Source organism: Pelodiscus sinensis, chromosome 12 (genome assembly GCF_052426305.1).
Source record: "Pelodiscus sinensis isolate ZL-2025 chromosome 12, ASM5242630v1, whole genome shotgun sequence".
Classification (NCBI taxonomy): Eukaryota; Metazoa; Chordata; order Testudines; family Trionychidae; genus Pelodiscus; species Pelodiscus sinensis.
Window position 1 is genome coordinate 28,824,731 of NC_143063.1, and position 23,033 is coordinate 28,847,763.

General features: G+C 41.8%; 1 protein-coding gene across 4 annotated transcripts in view; it reads left to right on the forward strand.

The window, feature by feature from the left end:
- The window catches only part of TDRD12 (tudor domain containing 12), a 230,676-nt gene that overhangs the window by 100,086 nt on the left and 107,557 nt on the right, over positions 1-23,033 (forward strand). For all 4 annotated transcript variants that reach the window (XM_089781493.1, XM_075940128.2, XM_075940130.2 and 1 more), the window contains 3 exons: positions 8,849-9,040; positions 10,474-10,602; positions 19,973-20,090. In XM_089781493.1, the coding sequence (XP_089637619.1) occupies positions 8,849-9,040; positions 10,474-10,602; positions 19,973-20,090 (439 nt within the window). The remainder of the gene's footprint in view (positions 1-8,848; positions 9,041-10,473; positions 10,603-19,972; positions 20,091-23,033) is intronic.

Below are 23,033 nucleotides of genomic sequence, written 5' to 3' on the forward strand. Positions count from 1 at the left end.
TAGTCAAGTGAAAATGAAGAGTCCCATGTTATTCCTGTTCCCTAAAGAAGCACTGAATTACATGGACTTGCTTTTTCTCTCATTCCAAGCTGATTTAGCACGGGCCTGTTTGACTTCTGTGTGGGTTGTTTTTCCTGTGGTAGCAACAGTGATATTCCATATTTATTCTCTTGTCTAGCCTCAGGGTGGCCCTCTTCACCCTGCTAATTTACTTGTTGTTTTCCATTATTAACTGCCTTCCTACTAGAACTTTTAGGTTTGCTGATCAGTGTGTTTAGGTTTTTCAGACCCTTGTGGAGTATCACTTGCTACTCTGTCCTGGCTGCCCCATTTCCCAGACCCCAGTAGCTCCTTCTTTCTTGGTTATCTTCAACAGCTTTCTCTGCAGGGATCCTTTTATGAACTTTTTTATCTTTCATATAAGGAGGACTTTATGAAACTGTTATCTTTATTATTACTACTCAAGACCACCACAGACCCAGATTTTTACCCTGCTGTAGATACTTATCTGGTGGTCCTGGGGAGATGCCATGAAGATTTTTATGCAATAAGCAATAGCCTTTTTACTAACCAGGTTTCAGAAGATGTCTCAAGGCAGAATGTTTTGCAGAGCCACACTGGTTCTTTCCCATTTTTGAAGCTTTCGTTATTTTTTCCTATTTGAAGCAAACCTTTCATTGGCATTGGGATTTCTCTTGAGTTAGGTTAAGTCATTTTTTAGAGTCTTTAGGAGAAGTATCACTTACATTTTAAAGGGCACCAACTTGAAGTCTAATTGATTTTTATCAAATACATTTGGAATAATTTCATATCTCTCAATTGCTTGCCAGCTAGCATTATCCTATTTTTAAAATGTTTTTCTCTGTCTATTTTCATTGTCTATTTTCATATAAACGTGAGGGGAAATGTTGAAACAGGCCATCTATCTAGAGCTGTAAGATGTACAAATAAAGAGAGAGATATTTATCTTTAATCATTTAGTTATGCTCATTTGTACTGGTAACAAAAGTAGCCTTAGTTTTTCAGGTGGATTTATAATTTTTAAATTTCCAGTAACAACCTTTTCATAAACACTAGCGTCATCCCTTCACCCCAAATTAGACATATTTAAGCATGCACGTTTGTATTTTAATCAGTCCTTGTTCTTTCTATATTATGCTCTGAATGGATAAATTTCTCAGATTTGTTTTCATTTAGTGGATATTAAATAAAGACTTTTTTTTCTTGATTTAAGAGCGAGTTTTTGGAAATTTTTGTTGTGTTTTTTGGTGAATGCAACAAAGATAAAACAGCCCCTAATACTTTCAGTGTCCTTTGACTTGAAAACTGTATAGTGAGGTATGTGAGAAGACTGTCTGTCTTGACCCAAAAGTTCATAAGGTGTTATTCAACTACAAAGGGTGTCTTAGATTTATGAACTTTACATATACACTAGAGATTTACAAAGCAGTTGACTCATCTCTCCCTGTGGATTTTTTGTGTGTGGTGGTAATACTTTGTCCTGTAATATCAAAGGATGCCTTTTTTTCCTAACTGAACATTATACAGATGCCTCACTAAAGTAAGCCTTCCACTTAACTTACTGTTAGATATGTCTGTATTTATTGTGGGCTTCCGTACACAGTCTGCACTAGAGGGATGTACATTCTAGTAGTTACTAGCATGTTGTGACTAAATGCCTAATGGGAGCCATCATGGTCCCCACTAACAGTTCCTCCCTATATGTGTGTCAGCCGACGGTCAGGGCAGTGAGTGAGTGTGTGTGTGTGTGTGTGTGTGTGTGTGTGTGTGTGTGTGTGTGTGTGTGTGTACTATATACACGAGACTTCAACTGCTGAGACCGGGGTCCCTTGCAGTGGGCAACCTGGAAGAGGTTGATGGGCGCCCCAATGAGTGTACAGGAAGAGCTTATTACACTTCAGATTTCAGCTGCTAGAATTCATAATTCCTTCGCAGCGGGCAGCCTCGGGGAGGATGAGAAGCGCCCCAATGGATTTTGCCACCTGGGTGTGACACAAATCCAAATGCCCAAGCTCTCCCTATATCTGTCCCTTTATGACCGGCTGAAGTTCTTTTAAATTGTGCTTGGTTCTATTACAGCAACTGAAGGAGTCAGGTTAAAACTTAAACAGTTACAGGTTTATTTGAGGAAGCTTATAAATCATATGGTTGCAATGGCTATTGTTCTATTTCTTAACTACTAGCAAAATATAGATCTTAAAAATGGTTACAAAGAAGATAAAGAAAAATATAGATATAGAAAAATAGAAATAATGGTACCACGTAACAGCTTACTCTTTCTATGTATACACTTAAGACAGAGGACCACATCCAGGTACAATTTTTACCCCCTTCTGTGCCTCTCGACTCCAGCATGTCAGGCCAGGGCCGGTCCCTCAATTCCTAGGAAAGACGAAAATACGAGGTGGGCGTCCCCATAGAACCTCGGGAGGTCAAACACCTAATTCGACCAGCAGGTAGAGGGTAGAATGACACTCAAAGTGAGTGTGTGCTGGACCCATCTTTTATACTCATGGGGTCATGTATTTCTCTTTCTTGTCTGTCATGCCAAATGGGGCTGGTCTGTCTTTTGTGAGACCAGTTCTTACAAGGTAGTTGTGAACTTAATTTACACTTGTAAGAGCGATAACTAAATTGGAATTACTGGGGATTCTTTTCTCAGTGGGAAATTCCTCTCCCAGGGACTGTGTGTGTGTTCGAATCAACATGGGTGCCAGCCGGGGCAGTTCTCGCAGCCTCGAGGCCAGCTTATTGACTTAATCGCTCTCTCCACATATCTGTTTTTTCAGCTTCTCAGGATCAGATGAGCCAGCATAGACTATGCTGATTTTATTGCTCCTTCTCTGCCCTGTATGCTTCAGAGAGGCAAATAAGATGGATGAGATGGGCGGGGGGGCTGTCTGGCTACATTGTGCTAATGTAGTCTCAGCACACACAAGGAAACTGTTAGTGTATGCCAGCAGGGTCCAAATGGCACAGTTAGTGAACAACAGGCTAGCTGAGCACTAGAATTTATATCCCTTGGGTGTGAACCAAAGCATTGTGTAGATGAGCCCTATTCCTGTGTATAGGATGAGAGAACTACTACTTCAAGTGCTGTTCCTGTGCATGCTCCACTTCAGGTGCAGTACATCCTCATGCCAGCGATTGCGATCGGAGATTGTTCCTAGCAGTGCCTTGTCATGCCACACATGCACTGTAGCGTTCTCTTGTGTCATTGCTGTCCATTGATCATATGCATGGCACCTTAGTTCCTTCTCTGCTGTCCTCAGAAATATACAGAGCTCCAAGCCTGTGCCACTTTTTCGTCCTAAAATAACACGAATAGTTGATTTAGTTTTCCTCATCATCCTAGTTCTTTAAACCTCTGTTCTCATTCTTCAAAAAAAATGTTTTTCTTCTGCTGTTGTTTGTCCCCACTCCAACATGCCTGGCTCCCCAGGCTTTAAGAGGTGTGACTCTTGTCAAGACCCAATGCTAGTCTCCAATGGACACTCGTGTATAAAATGCCCAGGATAAAGCCATCTCTCCCAGAAGTGCCCAGACTGCTCCAACCTTACAATGCAGGCAAGATGCAACAGAGAACTGCCTCAGACCTTTTTTTTTTTTTTTTTTTCATGAAATGTCCTTTCAACTGCTGTGTGAGGGCCCACTGTCCCCTGGAAAGGACCAAACAGGGACAAAACTTATGCGTCAGCGAAGAAACATCCCTCCTTTTCATTGGATAAAGCAGTGGCAAATATTTCCTGGTAAGATTTCTGCCTCTGGTTCCTAGCTTGGCTAGTACTGCCAGCAAACCTGGCACCTCCAGCACTGCTCTGACGAGAGACAGCATGGCACATAAGTATGCACATTCGGAACCAAGATACAAGGCCTTGGCACAGATGTTGACTGTACCAATCCCTGACATGGCACTGAAAGTGGTGCTGAAGATGACACCGAGACAACCTGTGCCAACATGCCTTCATGGGCACGTGCTGATGCCATCCTCTGCACTGATAGCCTTGCCATTGGCACTGGCTAAGACGGCACCTCACAAAAGTTCATTGGCGCAGACCTTGTCACTGGCTCTAAGCGGAACACGCAGACTGAGTTTTTTCAGTGCCATATTCACCAACTTCACTTGCCCTCTCTATCTACTCTCCAGGAGAACTAGGATTGTCCGTGTCATAAAGTGATCTGGACACAGGACCATGTGGCAGTCAATTTTCATCCCAACACTCCTTTCCTACCCAAAAAATCGCCCTCCCCCTCCGGAATCACGCCACCTAAGATCCATCCATAAACCACCCTTACCCCGTTGGTATGGTCAACACTGGCAGTACCCACCATCACCATACCCAGGACAGTGGCTACCATGGGATGCACAGTCCTCTCATAGCCACTACCCAGCACCCTCAACACTGGCTAGTAGACCTATCAGATCTCCCCCATATTAAAGCCATGACACCAACCCCTCTCCTTTTAAGTGACCCGAGGAGGAGGAGAGAAGAACAGAAGAAGAGCAGAGATCCCTCCTCACAACTCCTCAGTATCCCTGGATGAGGCAATCATCCCCACCATTCCTGCTCCTGCTGATGATTTGAAACAATTCTAGGAGCTGTTCAGATGGGTTACTAGTGCTCAGAAAATAGACCTCCAGGAGGTCCAAAAAAACAGCACACTGCTAAGAATCCCGCAACTATCTACTACATCAAAAATCGCACTCCCCATGGATGAGGCAATATTAGAGCTGCTGATCTCATGTGGCAGTCACCGGCTTCTGCCACCTCCACAAATGAGGGCAGAAGGGAAATACTTTGTGCCTGTAAAAGAAATGGATTTTTTTATTCTCACCTTCTACCCAATTCTTTGGTAGACATGGTTCGTCATAGATGGACATACCCACGATTTCAGTCCATGCCACAAGACAAGGGGACAACAAGTGCCTAGACATATTTGCCTGGAAGGTTTACTTGTTAGAAACTTTACAGCTCTGTTGCTAACTACTCAGAAGTTTTTGTCAGGAGTCTGAGCAAGATCTCCTTAAAGATTACATCTGTGCTGCACAACCTTCAGATCACTCACCCACTCTGGTTTTTCTACCATCATTGGGCCAATGTAACATCTGACTGATGGGTCCTAGAGATCATCCAACTGGGCTGCTCCATTCCCTTCACCTCCCATCCACCCATCCTCCTTCCCTGTCCCTTTTCAAGGGACTCTTCCCATGACTGCTAATTACAAGCAGAAGTTCAACAGCTGTTCCTAATTAGGGCAATATAACTAGTTCCCTTAGTCTACCAAGGAAGAGGGTTCTATTCCAAGTATTTTCTAACCCAGAAGGAGATGGGAGGATGGTGTCCCATACTCTCTAAGGGCTCAATAAATTTGTAAGAAACTGAAGGTTCAAAATGGTGACACTAGCAACCATCATACCAACACTAGATAGCAGGGATCAGTTCTCAGCCCTGGATCTTCAGGATGTCTATTTTCATATAACCATCTATCCCATGCATGGATGCTTTCTTTGTGTTACCCCAAAAATATTCTCACTGGAGACCATCCAGGGTTACACTAGTATGGGTTTATTTCCACTAGGTAGGACTGAAGAGGAGAAAGCAGCCACCAAAGGTTTAAGCTAAAGAAGATAGAACTCTCTCTCACACACATACCCAGACAGACAAGCACACACCCCTCCATTCATTCACTCACTCATTCACACCCATTCATTTCTGCCCTGAGGCACTCTCACACTTACACAGATATATGGGTTGCAGAAGGAGCCAAGGCATGTGGATCCTGGAGGGTCTGTCTGCTCATCATGGCTGGGAAAGCTGGTTAGGATGAAAGACGCTGGAGGAGAGCTTCTTAAGATCAGTGGAAGGAAGAAAAGAGTCTCTCACATGTGCTCCTTCTCTTTATATAGTGTCAGAATGGCTCCTGTGACTCATTCACTTTGTCATCAGGGAGCATTCCCAGACTTGCCTTTATCCAGCAGACAGCATGCCCATACTGTGATGACTCATTGCCATGTGGTCCATTGTTCCAAGCCTTCTTCAAACACACACTCACTCTCTCTCCATTCACTCAGGGGAGAATGCAGCTTAGGGATAGTTACAAGGAAGGTGGCTGCATGTTACAAAGTTACAATTAACAGTAAATTTGAGAGTTATGCAGATTGCAAAGATTGACAAGGATCACAATAAGTTGCAGTCTAAAACCTTAGATGTTACAGTTTGGTGTAGCTTTAGAAAATCCATGTATATAAATCTACTGGGCTCATGCGGAGGCTTTTTTATGCAACACTTTGTTTCACAGTGGGTACCAGCCACTATCAATACCGAGTCCTCCCACTTGGCCTGTCTGCAGCACCGAGGGTTTTCTCCAAAATACTAGCAATCATAGCAGCATATCTTCATTTCTCAGGGTGATAATATTTTCTTATCTAAACTGTCTTATCAAAGGTACATCTTATCACGATGCACCGCGTATGTTCCACGCCACTCTTACCCTACTACTCTGCCTTGGCTTTCACATTAACTATCATAAATCTGTGTTGGAGCCCACATAGACCCTTGAGTTCATAGGAGCTCAACTAGACACAGGCGCAATGCAATCACTGCTTTCATTAACATGGTACAGGCCTTTGCACACAATAGTATGCAATTGCCTCCAAATACTGCATCATATGGCAGCTACCATGTACATAGTGAAACTCACCAGACTTCTCATGAGATGCGCCCAAATATGGTTGGCCACTGTCTGTGTCCCTTCAAGGGACACTTGCAACAAGAATTTCCATCCCTCATCACGTCCTCTTATCTCTCCAGTGGCGAACACAACCACACAGTATGCTGCAGGGAATTCACTTCAAGCAACCTACTCCAACAGTCGCTATAATTACAGATGCCTCCCTTGTGGGTTGGGGAGCACTCCTAGACACCCATACTGTACAAGGTAAATGGCCCTACCAAGAGACCAAACTACATATCAACCTTTCAGAACTAAGTGGTATGATACACATTCTGGCACTTTCTAGCCCATATCCAAGACTTCCCTTATGTTCATGGACAGTACAATGAGTATGCACTGTATCAGTTGTTGGAATGTGCCCCCCCACCCCCTGCTGCCAATTTCCTAAGCGTCAAAGCAATCAAATTGTGGAATTGGTGCATACAACACCGCGTCACCCCTACAGCTAACCTATCTCCCTGGGGCCCTCCGTGTCACTGTGCACAACCTCAGTTATGTGTTCTCAGACCAGCATGAATGGGAATTAGACGCAGCAGCCCTCCATGAGGTGTTCCACTAGTGGGGTGATCCCAACATCGACCTTTTCACAATATGGCACAATCGCGAATGTCACCTGTTTTGCATGAGGGCAGGCCTTGTGATCTTTAGGCGATGCCTTCCTCATGAGCACCACTGCTTTGTGTTCCCACCATTACTCATTCCATGGGTGATCCAGAAAATCCATCAAGACTTAAGCACGAGTCATATTGATAGTGCCCGTGCGTTCCAGACAGACTTGTTTTCTGTATCTTGACTGACTAGCTAATTGCAACTCTCACATGTCCCTGTGGTGATACAATCTCCTTCCTCAAAATCACGGCTGCATACTCCATCCAGATCCAACAACTTTCCACCTCAAGGCTTGGTTCCTTCATGGCTCCATGATGCTGAAACCTCCTATTCAGTTAAAGTGAAACAGATAACAATAAATAGTGCACGACCTTCCACCAGGTGGACATACACCTATAAGTGGAAGAGATTCTCTACATGGATGCAACAGAGGCACAATACCTCACCCTGTCATTAGCATTTATCATACTGGACTACCTTCTTGAACTGAAGGAATCAGGGCTGTCACTTAGCTTTTTAAAAGCCCACATAGCTGCAATTACAGCATCATGAACCTCTTGATGGGGGTCTCTATTTTCTCACACCCAATAACCAAACAGTTGCTAACTTGTCTTCAGAATACCTTTATTGCAGTAAGACCTCCTACTCCCTTGTGGGACCTTAACCACATTCTCAAAAGCTTCACAAGACCTCCCTTTGAGCCACTGGCCAATGTTCCCCCTACACATGTCTATGAAGGTAGCATTCCTTGTGGCAATCACGCTAGACATGTTGGAGAAATAGCATCTCTGATAGCAGACCCTACCTGTACAACCTTCAGCAAGGACAATGTGACATTAAGACCTCACCCCAAATTTCTTCCCAAGGTCGCCACTCCCTTTCATATCAATCAACTGATGCACTCTACCTGCCTTCTTTCCTATGCCGCATGAGAATGCACTTCAGGCATCCTTGCATGCTCTCGACATATGATGAGCCATCACCTTTTACCTTAACAGGACAAAACTTTGGAAGTCCCCGAGACTTTTCATTTCCATTGCAGTTGGGAGGAAATAGACACCAACAATGCGACAGGCCCCTTCTGCACATGCGTGGCACAGCAAGACACTGTTAGGAAAACTCTCTGATCACTGGCGTGAGGGTGCACCAGCACCTGACGTGGAGCACCCACAGGGACATACGTCTTGAGGAACCATCATTACTGCACAGGGTGAGTAACTGTCTCTTATTACCAGGAAGAATTATTGACTTGCAATATTTTGTCTTTGTATCCTCTTTTCTCCTTGAACTGTAAAAAAAACTTCTCTTCTTGCCTTGGAAATATCTAAGTGATAGTATCTAATGGAACTTGGAGGATGGGCTAATACTTAGTTATGAATTGCAATTCTTTTGCTTTGTTGCTTGATCAGTGCTCTCTCCACTGATTTTTTTCAAATGGAACAAAATAAAATTTGCAAAAGAAATTTATACTTTTGTTTTATAGATGTGTACTATATTAGAGTCTTACAAGAAAACAATTACTGTTGAAGATCGGGAATTGGCACCACATCAGATTGTTGCTGTTGGATGTCATTGGAATAAACATATAGAACATTTAACAAATGAGTTCATGAATGATCCTTACATTGTGATAACAGCTATGGAAGAAGCTTCCATATATGGAAATGTGCAACAGGTAAAAGAGATTATGCTGTTCTTTCAAGCTGGCATTGTATATTAAGATTCTTTATTTTATATTCAGTGGCAGTTTGCATTACATTGGTTGGTTATGTGCACATGTATTAATCTGGTTTTGTTTGATCAAAATTAGGAAAACTTTCTTTAGATTTACCATAATAGGATGCAGGAAAGATAATAAGGAAAGTTTATTTTAGAAATAACAGTAAACCCAGATTATATGCAAAAAAGTGTACTTTCAGTGTTAAATCTGAGATTTTAATAGTAAAAAGTCCATAAATTGATTGCTTAAAATGTATATATTTGTGCTTTGAGGGGGTTATATGCTACAGATAAAGTCTTTCATTATTTATAACTTTTAAGTTTTGGTTTGGGTAACTTTATTCTTCTACTCTAAACTCCCTCTGCACTTCCAGTTCACTTCTTATTTTCTAACTTTTGTTCAGGGTTCTGTTTTATTTAGATATCATTCATGGGGGAGTTCTAGACTCCCTTAATATAATTTTAAAAATACAGTATCATAATGTGCTTCCCTTAAAACAAATATCTAACAGTAACTAATATCTAAAATTTAGTCAAACAGCATCTTAAGATATTTACAAATACCAGCGGTTATTGTACCCTATTCCTCAGACACTTGGGTGAAAAAATGGGCATTGCACAGTTCCCTGAAGGTTAGCAAACTTGGTCTTTTTTGGATCATGGAGAATGTGAATTTCAAACTTGAGGGCTCCTTGCTGACTGCCACTGTATATTATGTGGTGCCGGACCAGAGCCTCTGCTGACTGCCACTGTATATTATGTGGTGGTGTGCAAGGTGCTCTTCTGTCCCAGAGTTGTTTCCATTTCCAGGAAAGGAGTGGGCATACTTAAAGTGTGTACTGGGTTTACAGTTATTACTGATTCCATTTAGTTTAAATATAGGGAATATCACTTGAATCAGTAATGCTTTCCAAACCATAATGAATTCTATGTGCACCTTCAGTATGTGAATAGAAGTGGTTTATACAGCCTGTGCACTGTTGCTGCAATCAGAATGGGCTGAGATATTGAGCAACTAAAGTTACAGGTTTTATTGGCGGTGAATTAATTTATTTGGGAGGTGAATAAGGGCAGTTATGGCAATCAAAGTTGCATGATAAATTGATTTATCACATGGTGGATATAGACTACATATATGTGAGTGGATAGGTACTACATATTATGGTAATATTGCTATTTGCTAAAGCTCGTTTACAACAATTCTATAGTACAATATTTAGGTTTAAATAGGTGCAGCTTTGTAGCTAGTATTATTGGCTTATGCTTTTTGCTTCAGGTAGTATTTGTGCAGCATATAAATACGCAAAATACTGTGAATAAGAACAGATATATAGCAAAATAGTTGTATGTTGTGGGACTTTTTCTAATCAACTTTATCACTTTTACTAGGTGGTACAACTTTGCTTGAACTGCGAGAGAACCTCTGTATTACTCCAGATATTGGATTTTGCTCCCAGTATAGCTCAAAAGACCCTGATTTTCACAGATTCGGTGGATGAAACAGAAATTGTCTATAGGGTAAATGTTACAAATATTAATCTATAGTTTTTGTATTGATATGGAATGTGTGTTAAGTAGCAAAGTTCAGTATGCTATAGTAATATTGTCTCCGCTCCTGAGCAGAAAGAAAGAGTTTGGGCTTCTAGAATGGATTCCTCACTTTGGGAGAGAAATAATACTCGCTTCTCAATTGCTTCTGTTCAAACTTTAAAAAGACCTTTTTAAAGCCATATCTAGTTGAAGTGTGTGGGGTTTTTTTATGGTGGAAAGCTTTAGCAAAAGTATTTTCTAAGAATGTGTTACAAGAAAGTATTTGGTTCTGTGTTGCCAGTGTTCATTTCTTACAGCTGTTTCACTGGGGTTACGTCTGTACTGCACCTCTCTTGTGCAAAAGCTTTAGCAAATGAAGCACAAATTAACATATTGCTGCATTTCATTTGCATAATTTATTAGGGGGCACTTTTGCGCAAGAGACTTTTGTGCAAAAAGGAGCTGTGTAGACGGTTACATAAGAACATAAGAATGGCCATACTGGGTCAGACCAAATGTCCATTCAGCCCAGCATCCTGTCTGCCGACAGTGGCCAATGCCATGTGCTCCAGAGGGAGTCAACAGAACAGGTAATGATCAAGCAATTTGTCTCCTGCCATCCATCTCCACCCTCTGACGTACAGAGGCTAGGAACACCATTCCTTACTCATCCTGGGTAATAGCCATTAATGGACTTAACCTCCATGAATGTATCTAGTTTTCTTTTAAACCCTGTTATAGTCCTAGCTTTCACAACCTCCTCAATCAAGGAGTTCCATAGGTTGACTGTGCGCTGTGTGAAGAAGAACTTCCTTTTATTTGTTTTAAACCTGCTGCCCATTAATTTCATATGATGGCCCCTAGTTCTTATATTATGGGAACAAGTAAATAACTTTTCCTTATTCACTCTCTCCACACCAGTCATGATTTTATAGACCTCTGTCATATCCCCCCTCGTCGTCTCCTTTCCAAGCTGAAAAGTTCTAGTCTCTTTAACCTCTCCTCTTATGGGACCCCTTCTAAACACCTAATCATATTAGTTATCCTTCTCTGAACCTTTTCTAATGCCAGTGTATCTTTTTTGAGATGAGACAACATCTGTATACAGTATTCAAGATGTGGGCATACCATGGATTTATATAAGGGCAGTAAGATATTCTCCGTCTTATTGTCTATCCCTTTTTAAATGATTCCTAACATCCTGTTTGCTTTTTTGACTGCTTCTGCATGCTGTGTGGATGTCTTCAGAGAACTATCCACAATGACTCCAAGATCTCTTTCCTGATTAGTTGTAGCTAAATTAGTCCCCATCATATGGTATGTTGGGGTTATTTTTTCCAATGTGCATGACTTTACATTGATCCACATTAAATTTCATTTGCCATTTTGTTGCCCAGTCCCCCAGTTTTGTGAGATGCTTTTGAAGTTCTTTACAGTCTTCTTTGGTCTTAACAACCTTGAGCAGTTTAGTATTGTCTGCAAACTTTGTCACCTCACTATTTACCCCTTTCTTCAGATCATTTATGAATAAGTTGACTAAGATTGGTCCTAGGACTGACCCTTAGGGAACACCAATAGTTACACCTCTCCATTCTGAAAATTTACCATTTATTCCTAACCTTTGTTTCCTGTCTTTTAACCAGTTCTCAATCCATGAAAGGATCTTCCCTCTTATCCCATGACTATTTAATTTATGTAAGAGCCTTTGGTGAGGGACCTTGTCAAAGGCTTTCTGAAAATCTAAGTACACTATGTCTACTGGATCCCCCTTGTCCACGTTTGTTGACCCCGTCAAAGAACTCTAATAGATTAGTAAGACATGATTTCCCTTTACAGAAACCATGTTGACTTTTGCCGAAGAAATTGTGTTCTTCTATGTGTCTGACAATTTTATTCTTTACTAATGTTTCAACTGATTTGCCCGGTACTGACATTAGTCTGTAATTGCCAGGATTGCCTCTAGAGCCCTTTTAAAATATTGGGGTTACATTAGCTATCTTCCAGTATTGGGTACATAAACTGATTTAAAGGATAGGTTACAAACCATAATTAACAATTCCACAATTTCACATTTGAGTTCTTTCAGAACTCTTGGGTGAATGCCATCTGGTTGTGGTGACTTGTTTACTGTTATATCAGTTAATTCCAGAACCACCTCTAATGACACTTCAATCTGTGACAATTCCTCAGATTTGTCACCTACAAAGGACAGGTCAGGTTTGGGAATCTCCCTATCATCCTGAGCCGTGAAGACTGAAGCAAAGAATTCATTTAGTTTCTCTGCAATTACTTGATCGTCTTTAAGTGCTCCTTTTGTATCTCGATCATCCAGGGGCCCCACTGGCTGTTTAGCAGGCTTCCTGATTGATGTACTTAAAAAAAAATGTTGTTGTTACCTTTTGAGTTTTTGGCTAGCTGTTCTTCAAACTCCTTTTTGTCTTTTCTTATTAGATTTTTACATTTAATTTGGCAGTGTTTATGCTGCTTTCTATTTTCCTCACTAGGATTTGACTTCCACTTTTTAAAAGATGCTTTTTTCTCTTGCTGCTTCTTTTACATGTTTAAGCCAAGCCACAGTGGCTCTTTTTTAGTTCTTTTACTGTTTTTTTATTTATTTTTTTTAATTTACATTTAAGTTGCGCCTCTATTCTGGTGCCTTTGGAAAGTGTCCATGGAGCTTGCAGGGATTTTATTTTAGGCACTGTACCTTTTAATTTCTGTTTAACTAACCTCCTCATTTTTGCATAGTTCCCCTTTCTGAAATTAAATGCCACAGTGTTGGGCTGCTGAGATGGTGTTCCCACCACAGGAATTGTAAATGTTTGTTATATTATGGTCGCTATTTCACAGCTGTCCTGTTAGAACTGCCTCTTAGACTAGAACCTGCACTCCACTCAGGACTAAATCGAGAATTGCCTCTCTCCTTGCTGATTCCTGTACCAGCTGCTCTAAGAAGCAGTCATTTAAGGCAGTGTTTTCTAAAGTATGGTCCGCGGCCTGGTATTGGGCCGCGGGAAAAAAATGCCGGGCCTCAGTGTGCCTGGTGGCTGCCGGCCCTTAGGCCGATTCAACCCATTCGGTCTAATCAGTCACCGCGCCCCTGCACCCGGAAGTGCCGGCGAGTGACGAGCCGGGCCCTGCTCCAGCGCTATGTGGAGCTGGGTCTCTCCCCAGCTCTGCCTGCAGCGGGCCCCGCCCCCGCGTGTCCTCCCGCTCCGCCTCCTCGGCCCCGGACGTCTCTGCTGCGCGCAGCTCCTCCTCGCCGCCTGCCACCCGCCGGCGGCGTTGCACGTGTGTGCGGAGGACGCCCGGGCGTGACGTGACGTAACGGCCCGGGGTTTTGAAACCCGCGGGAGGCACGTGGCGGGGCCTGGCTGGCTCCGGGTTTGACCTCCGGGGCCTGAGCGCGGACCCCGGCCCCGCAGTGTGGAAAGAGAAGGTGGGAACCGGCTCGTGCGGCAGCGGCGGCGGCGAGGAAAGGAGAGGGGGAAGGCACCAAGGCACAGGGGTGTGGGAGAGAGAGACAAATGCCAGGGGGCCAAGTGCAGACCATGAGGGAAAGGGCAGGAGGGGAGGTGTTAGGGGGAGGGGGAACAGGGTGATGCTGGGAGAAGAGAGGCGAAGGGAAGGGCACTGAGGGCTGGAGGGGGAGGTGCTGGGAGAAGGCTTGAAAGAAGGGGTGGGCATGAGGAAAGTCAGGATGGAACAAATTGTGTGTGAGGGCACGGGGGCAGGAGGGGAATGGGGCAGAGACTGGTGAGGGGGTGGGTTTTAGGGAAAAAGAGGCACCAGGAGGGTGCAGGGCTAAGGAAAGGTGCCAGGTGCCAGGGGATTCTGGGGTGAGGAGGAGGGGAGAGCTGGCCACCAGAAGCAGAACTGGACAGGGGAATCAGGGCAGGCTGGGGACATTGGGGGGCTGGTGGATGCAGGGCTGCCGGGGGGTGCGAGGTTGCGGGCAGGGAGCTGGCCGGGGAAGATGTGGGCGGGGTGGGAGAAGTGGTCACTGGAAGGAGGGCTGGACGCAGGCAGCGGGGCTGGGAAGAGAAGCGGGGGAGAACTGGCTGCCAGGGAGGGGGTTGGGGGAAGTGGGGCTGGCCAGAGGCGCAGCAAGGGGAGCAGGGGGGAGGAATGAATCGGCCTGCAGAGAGTCGAACTGACCCGACCCCGTTCCTCTCTCCCCCCCACCCACAAAGCACGAGTTAGTCTGGCACAGAGATTCTACTGTCGTGTCGTCCCTCCCCCCCCCCACACACACACCCCTCGAGTAGTTGCAAACTATCTGGCTGGTAGACACACTCATGCAGCCTGAGCACATTTACCAGCCAGGCAGTTCGAAACTACAAACTGATACATCTAGTAATAATACAACTTACCTCCTGAGAAAATACCAGACATGTATATGTCTGGTATTTTCTCAGTTTGTTTTTCATGTGTTTATATTTTTGGGCTGCAAAAATCAGAACTGAAAGAAAAGGGTTCCAATTAAAGTAAAAAGTATGGGGAAACCCTGGTCTAACCAGCTTTCTGTCTCTTACAGCCCATTTATCCAATCCATATTCCTTAACTTGCTGGCAAGAATATTGTGGGTGACCATATCAAAAGCTTTGCTAAAGCTGGCACTGGGAGATTTGGGAGGACCAGAAACAACTTATTTGAGTATTCATAATTTGATTAAGGAATATGCAAATGAACATTACTGGTCCTTCAAAAGTTCGTGAATGGATTTACTGGTCCCTGTGGCAAAAAGTTTGGGAACCCCTGATTTAAGGTATCAAGAAATTTTGTGTCTGTATTTCATCCTGAAGTGACATGTACCCAGTCAATATAGGGATAATTGAAATCTCCCACTATTATTGAGTTTTTATTTTGATAACCTCTCTAATCTCCCTTGGCATTTTATAATCATTATTACTGTCCTGGTCAGGTGGTCAATAATAGATCCTTTCTGTTATATTGTTATTAGAGCATGGAATTATTATTCATAGAGATTCTATGCAGTGGTGGCCCGTCAATACAGGCGAACTAGATGGTCGCCTAGGGTGCCAAGATAAACAGCCGTTGAGGGCTTTGGAGGCGGGGGCGCTGATTGCACTCCGATCACGCGTTTCACCTAGGGCACCAGTTGCTGGCAGCTCGTCTAGGACCACTCCTGATTCTATGGAACACATTCATCTGAGCTTACCTGGACTACACAGTGGCTATAGCCTCACTCCCACAACAGAGGTTCCAGGCAACCATGGAACTAGTGGAAACAGCACAAAACAGTCCGCAGATCACTGCAAAGCTATACCTGCAACTGTTGGGCCACATGGCAGCAGCCATTTTCATGGTGAAACACACCAGATCATACATAAGACCACTATAGTTGTGGCTAAGGACAATTTACAAGCTGTATTTCCTTGGCATCAACAAAAGCATCTTAATCCTTTTCAGAATGAAGCAGTCTTTGGCATGATCGACAAATCCATTCAGTGTGTGCGCAAAGGGGTTCCTTTCTACCAGAACCACCATCTTATAACCCTTATGATGGATGTATCAATTATAGGATGGGGTGCCCATACTGGCTATCAGGTAGTACAAGGTCGATGGTCTCCAGAGGAGTCTAAGTTGCATTTAAACATGTTGGACCTCAGAGCACTAATCAATTCCTAGCATCATTTCTTACATCTAATTTCCAACAGGACAGTAGAGATTTTCATAGACAGTCTTACAGCAGTGTAGTACATACATCACCAGGGCAGTGTTAGATCTTATTGCCTCTGCATGGAGGCTGTTCAGTTATTGAAATGGTGTATCCCATACAGTATACACCTCTGTGCCACCTATTTGTCAGGCAAGGACAATATCAGAGCAGATCACCTCAGCAGACATTTTACTTCGAATCATGAATGGGAGATCGATACCAGTCTCCTCTCAGAAGTATTCAATAATTGGGGATGCCCGGTGGTGGACTCATTTGCAACCAGTGCCAACACAAAGTGTCCATAGTGCTGTACTTGTATGGGCATTGGAACATACTTCCTGGAGGATGCATTCACAGTAACATGGAACACCCCACTTTCATACACTTTCCCACCAATTCCCTCCTCCATTGAGTAATCAGCAAGATAAGACAGGGCCACAGCAATACTAATCACACTTTACTGGGCCAGACAAGTGTGATGATATTACCTGATGCACATGTCCTCAAAAACTCTGTGGTGTTTCCCAATGCTTCCACATCTTCTGACTCAGAACTACAGTCATGTACAGCATTCCTGTGTCCAGACTGTCCATCTGCAAGCATGGTATCTGGTTGGCTCTCCTCAATAGAAGTGGTCTGTTCTGGACCCGTACAAGAAATTCTTTTGAATAGTCACAGGCTGGCTACTAGAAAATCATACCTGTATAAATTGTGCAGAGATAATTTGAACAACAGGGCAGAAAACACACACCTGTGAGGGAGGGGAGAACCCCCACCACCGTCTACTGCGTTTCAACAACTGACATCTAGAGAACAAATTTGAGACTTTGGTCCAAGATCCCAACTGCTTTCCGTGTTAGAATCACTAATCATCTCCCAACCATTCAGAGATTAACTCCTTTTTACTCAATTTGACGGTTCATAAGAATGCAATTGTCAGTGCAAGAACTACAGTGAGTCTACCTCAATTCTGAGGCAACATCTTCTCTACTACCACTGCAGTGCTTAATTTTAACCGATCTGATCTCCACAATGCTAAACACTGTTGGTAACTACCAGAACTTATCTGCAACTGTTGGACCACTTGGCTATCACAACTTTTGTCATCAAAGCATGCGTGACTACACATTATATTTACAATCATGGTTTCAAACAGTCTACATTCTCCCCAGGCAGAATATTAAAAAAAACACTCAGTGCCAAAGAAGATAAAATATTCTCTACTGTGGTGGATGCTGCTGGACAATGTCTGTGTGGGTGTGCCTTTTGTACAGAATCTGCCAACAATAACATCAGAGCAGACACATTACTTCTAGGTTGAGTAATGCATCTGAACTCACATTCTATCCAGGGCTGTTGGTTCCCTGCAAAATCTCTTCTGTACATAAATATTTTAGAGCTATGAGCAATTTCCAATGTCTGTTCCCACTTCTTATCCATTGCCAACTTGGCATGCATGTTTTACATAAATGTAGGGGATAACACTTTCACACTACCTGTACATAGAAGCCATGCAACTCTGGCACAGGTGCATCACACGCACAGTATGCATATCATAGCATCATAACTACCTGAATGCCAACACAGGATTTTTTTTCCCAGGATCATGAATGTATGTATTCAAGCATTGGGGGTTCTCAACAGTAGATCTTTTTGTAACTGCAAAATTCCAAATGTCCTGAGATTTGTTACAGAGCAGGCCTGGATCTTCACTACTTAGGCAATGCCTTGCTTATCAAATGGGATAGTTCCCTCTTACATGCCTTTCTTCCCACTCCTCTCCCAGTATGCGTGCTTCACAAAATCAGACTGGAAAAGTCAAAAGTAATCTGGATACCCCCTATGTAGCCTTAACAGAGGCAGCCTTAATTTGGGCACATCTTTAGTTTTGAATGTTTCTTTCCCAAGTGCGTTTTGTATGTAATTTCATTTACAATATGCACATAGTTTGTTTTAAATAATGACTAAAAATAGCAAAAGCACAAGAATATCCAGAATAAAGCATTCCTGTCTGATCTCCAGCAAAACAATTTTAGCTTTGTATTTGTAGCCAGGTAGCATTGGTTTGTCTCATTCTCCAAGAAGATTAAAACTCCTGATTCAGTCTCTGTCAAAAAACATATGCCCTAAGCTAGTGCAATCCACCTGATATTGCTTGGTTTCACAAGTGTTACATTTGAAAAAAACTTCTATATTTCAGTAAAAAAAGGTAGCATGGCAACAGTATTCCACTCAAGAACTTTAACCACTGATTCATAAACTCTGTCTTTGTGATATTGGGAGATTAAATGTAGTTTTAACTGTTTTTGTAGTTGAGAGAGAACATTTCAAATAGGTGACATTTCTGTTAATCGTTCTCCTATTTTTGCCACCTGATTTTAATGTTTGGCTGCTAGTAAGTTTTGTGAGCCATGTGTGTCAAGTCAGTTGAAAAATATTTTAAATGGAATATTGTTAACAAAAATGTAAATAGTTTTGTAGTACAGGTTGAAGTGGAATGCTAGTTCAAGAGGATACCTTTTGAAATATTATTTCAGTCATTAAAAACCTGCTATTTCAATAAATCCATTTTCCTGATGGTCATTTTAACTTTGCCGTAAAGATGGCCATACTGGGTGAGACCAAAAGACCATCTAGCCCTGTCTGACAGTGGCCAATACCAGATGCCCCAGAGGGAACACAACAGGTAATCATCATGTGATTCCTCTCCTGTCATCTGTTTCAAGAAAAACCGAAGCTAGGGACACAATTGTTACCCATCCTGAGTAATAGCCATTCATGGACCTAATCTCCATGAATCTGGTTAGCTCTTTTTTGAACCCTGTTAAAGTCCTGGTCTTCACCACATCCTCTGGCAAGGAGTTCCACAGGTTGGCTGGGGGGGGGGAGAGACTCTTCCTTTTGTATGTTTTAAACCTGCTGCCTATTAATATCATTTGGTAACCCCCAATTCTTATATTGAGGGCACTGACAGTCCTCATTAGTGTATACTCTTACTTAGAAAATTATTTGACATGTTACCTTGAGGTATCAAAAGATAGCAGTGTGCTCCTTTTGACACAATAGAGTTTGAAAGGAAAAAAAATCTGAATGTGCAAAAAAATGACAGATAAAAGCAGCATTTACTTCAATATGTGAAACATATCATGAGTATTTAACAGATGGGAAATTGTTAAAGTATTAGTAACAAAAATCCTGTACGTGTTACAACTTTGAATACTTTTGATAATTTATTTGCGAGAGATTTTTTTTTCTAATTCTAATCAGAATGGAGGGCTAAGTCCATAGAAAGTTGAAATTTTTGAAGAAGCTATTTTTGAGTTACCCATGCATTCAAAAAAATCAGACATTTTAGTTGGTGAAAGACAACCCATTTCTTCATAAAAACATTTCAGTAGAATTCTGTTCTTCAATCAGAGGACTGACTTTAAATAAGAAAAACAACAAATTTATTTTACAAAAAGCCTGTTTATTTAAAAAGGTTAAACTAAAGAAGTTATCAAACATAATTATTTCTAATTGAATCTCATGGGTACTCCTTCTGCATATAAGTCCAAGAGGTGTGTAACATATGAGTAGAACAAGATAACTATTTCAGCTGGAATAATGGTAATCAGATATCTTTTCTGTAATATACTTCTGGAAAAATTCTTATGTCTTATATTTCATCATTAGGCAGTAGAGAGCAGTTCTATATTCTGCTTGAAAGTACACAAAGAAATTGAATTTAATTTCAAACATGCCATTGAGCAGTGGAACAGAAAAATTAGTTCTGGCACCCATGTTGTATTAGGTAAGTACATTCCTTTTTGAGTCGGTCATTTAAAAAAATTGTCTTTGCTGTAACACTGGTTTTAAAGAGTGTCTGCAGACAGCGGTATTTCATAATTGTGGAATCTATATAAGGTCTTATGCATTCATGCTTAATTTAGTTATATTACTAAAATGAAAAAGCAACTTAAAAATGCCACTAAAATTTAGCTTGCCAGTTCTTAGCTATATGTCACTTTACGTGTGGCTCATGCATAGTGATGTGAACGACTAGTCAACTATCTGATAAGCATTTGCCATTCAACTAGTTGCTTCTCCTCCTGCTGCCTCTATCAGAAAGAGGCAGGAGGGAGTGGAAGAATATGAGAGGGTGCTTCAAAGCAGCAGTGCTGCATGGAGCCTGGGGTTTGACTTTTCCAGTCTGCATGGAGCCTGAGGAGGGACTCCCCTGCTGGCCCCAGGCTCCATGTGATGCTGCCGCTTTGAAATGCCATCGGTAGCACATGGCCAGTGGGGGACTCAAGTAGTCCCACCTAAGCCCCTTGCTCCCTGCAGCGTTTTCGCATTTGAAGTGTAGTAACAGTTCTAGGGCTGTTGCTGCACTTCAAAGGCAGAGGCACCCTTGTTGACTAATGAAATAGTTGATGCAAATTGCACTGACTATTCGATTAGCTGTTTAATCTAAATTTAACATCCCTAACCATGCACCGGTCTAAATATACTCATTGCTAGGTTACGCCAATGTTTCTATAGGAGGCAGTTGGTTATGAGTTTGGCATTCTGGTGTGGATTAGGTGTGGATTAGGAACTCAGATAAAAGCAACCTCAATTTCAGTTAAACTGACTCAAGATAGGGAAGCTATTTAGTAGAGTCAGTTTGGGTCCAGAGGAACTTTTTATAATATACTTACTTTTATTCTTAAAGTTGAATTCTTTTCCCCTGATTTTTAGAGCAGTTGTCTTAGTCATTTGTGTATTACAAAATTCTCATAATGGTCTATGCTGAACCTGATTGCCAGTGCTTGTACAAAGGCTTATATTTTGATCTCCTCACTTGCAGTTACTTGTAGTAGTGTGGTCTTTGCACTTTGTTTTTACAGGAAAAACATGAATTATTTGAAAATCAAGCAATTTGACAATTAGAATCCTATTCATTCTCAAAAGCACACCTTTGAAAATAAAGGAATACAAACTGTATGGCTTCATTAAGAAATGTTAAGTGGTAAAGTGTCTTAACTGTACCACTAAAATGGGATGGATATTTTTGCTTCTACTCTGCATCTACACAGAAAATAGTGACTTCCATTTTAATCTCAGTGAATAGTTTCTAAAAGCATTATTTTTCTGCTTAATATTTCTAGAGTCTTGAAAGACAGAAAATGTTCTTAAAAGAAATTTTTATTTGGCATTTGCTGACTTCCAAGAACATTGTTGTCTCTTTCAAGGTGACGCTGTTGTGACTAAAATCTAAGTATCAAAAGTATTCTCAAATTGTTGTCTGACACTTGCTGCAGTGTGACTTGCTTCCCCCTCTTCTGTTGTCTACTCTGCCCTTTCCCTCTCCCCTTTAAACGTTTGTCAACTATGCACTGGCCAGCTGAATTGCAATCAACTTGCATGTAAATAGACATTTCCTCAAGTGCTTTTAATGGGACAGAGTTGAGGGGTCTCTAGTAAAGACACTTGTAGTTTTGAAGAGCTACTATATCAGAAATCATCAATTCAAATTCAGATATTAGGTTCATGATTATCAGATTTTTACTTCTTCAGATCTCTGGATTGAAGACTACTATGCTTCTGCAATCCTATCTCCCTGACTGGAGAACCAGAATTCAGTGCCCAGAAATGAAAATGAAATGTTAGCCCTCTAGCCTTTCCTCATTAGGAGATGTCTGACACATTTCTTGATATTCTGGTCCCCAAAACTCAAAACAGATGGCACAGAAAATAATTTCCAGGGAATATCTAATGGAGATGCAAGAGAACCATCCACTTTTTTATTAACTCATTGTCTCTGTCATCCATTGTAGAGAAATCTTTGACTATTATCTCATGTGCCATCATATGAATTTTTTTTCTATTTACTCTGGATTATTGGCGAAAGCAAAGATGACCAGAGACTTTCATCCAGTCACTAGTAAATTAGTACATATGTAAGTGACCCAGAACATTACCCTCTCTCCATAGGGGTGAAGTTGTTACCTTCATTTTAATCTCTCTGAGCATCCTTGTATTTCTTCATTTTCTGATAAGTAACAAATGTTAACCTTGGGCTTTCTTTTGGTCCTAGCATCTGTTTTCCAAGTTACTTGTGATCATGCTTTCATGACTGAGAGAAGGGTAACTGAATTTGCAATTGCCTGTAGGCTTCTGTACTTCCAATCTATGAATTCTCTGTGAGCATTTGAAAGGCCTCAATGCAAGTCTCTTCCACATTCAGTTTTCACTTCAAGGAGTCAAGTATAGTTTGTATTACATTGTATGTGTATTTCCTGAGGATAGTTTCACTTTTAAAGTCTTATTTGTAATTTTCCCTGCTATGATGGAACCGGTGGATCTGTGGTTTATTTTGAACTAAACTGTATTTGTAATTATTGTGCTGTAATCTGGAGTAATATGTTGAAGTTTGTCAACATCAAGCTGGAAAAGTGCTGCTTCACATTAGCTGTTGTCAGTGCTGTTTCAGCCATGCTTGTCCCAGGATATTGGTGAGGTAAAATGTCAGTCCAATGAAAGATATTATCTTACCCATCTTGTTGATTCACCTTGAGATACTTTTTCTGGAAGGCAGAGGAAAAGATTAAACCTTGGGTGGTGTTCTGCACTTCTGGTATCTGTTTTATCAAAGCTGTTGTGTGTGGGTCTTCATGAAGATCTCTGTCATCTATTTTACTTTATATGATTTCTGTTTCAGATAATTTGTTGTAAAGAGTGGCAGTGAGGTCAATATAGTGACTTCTTCTGC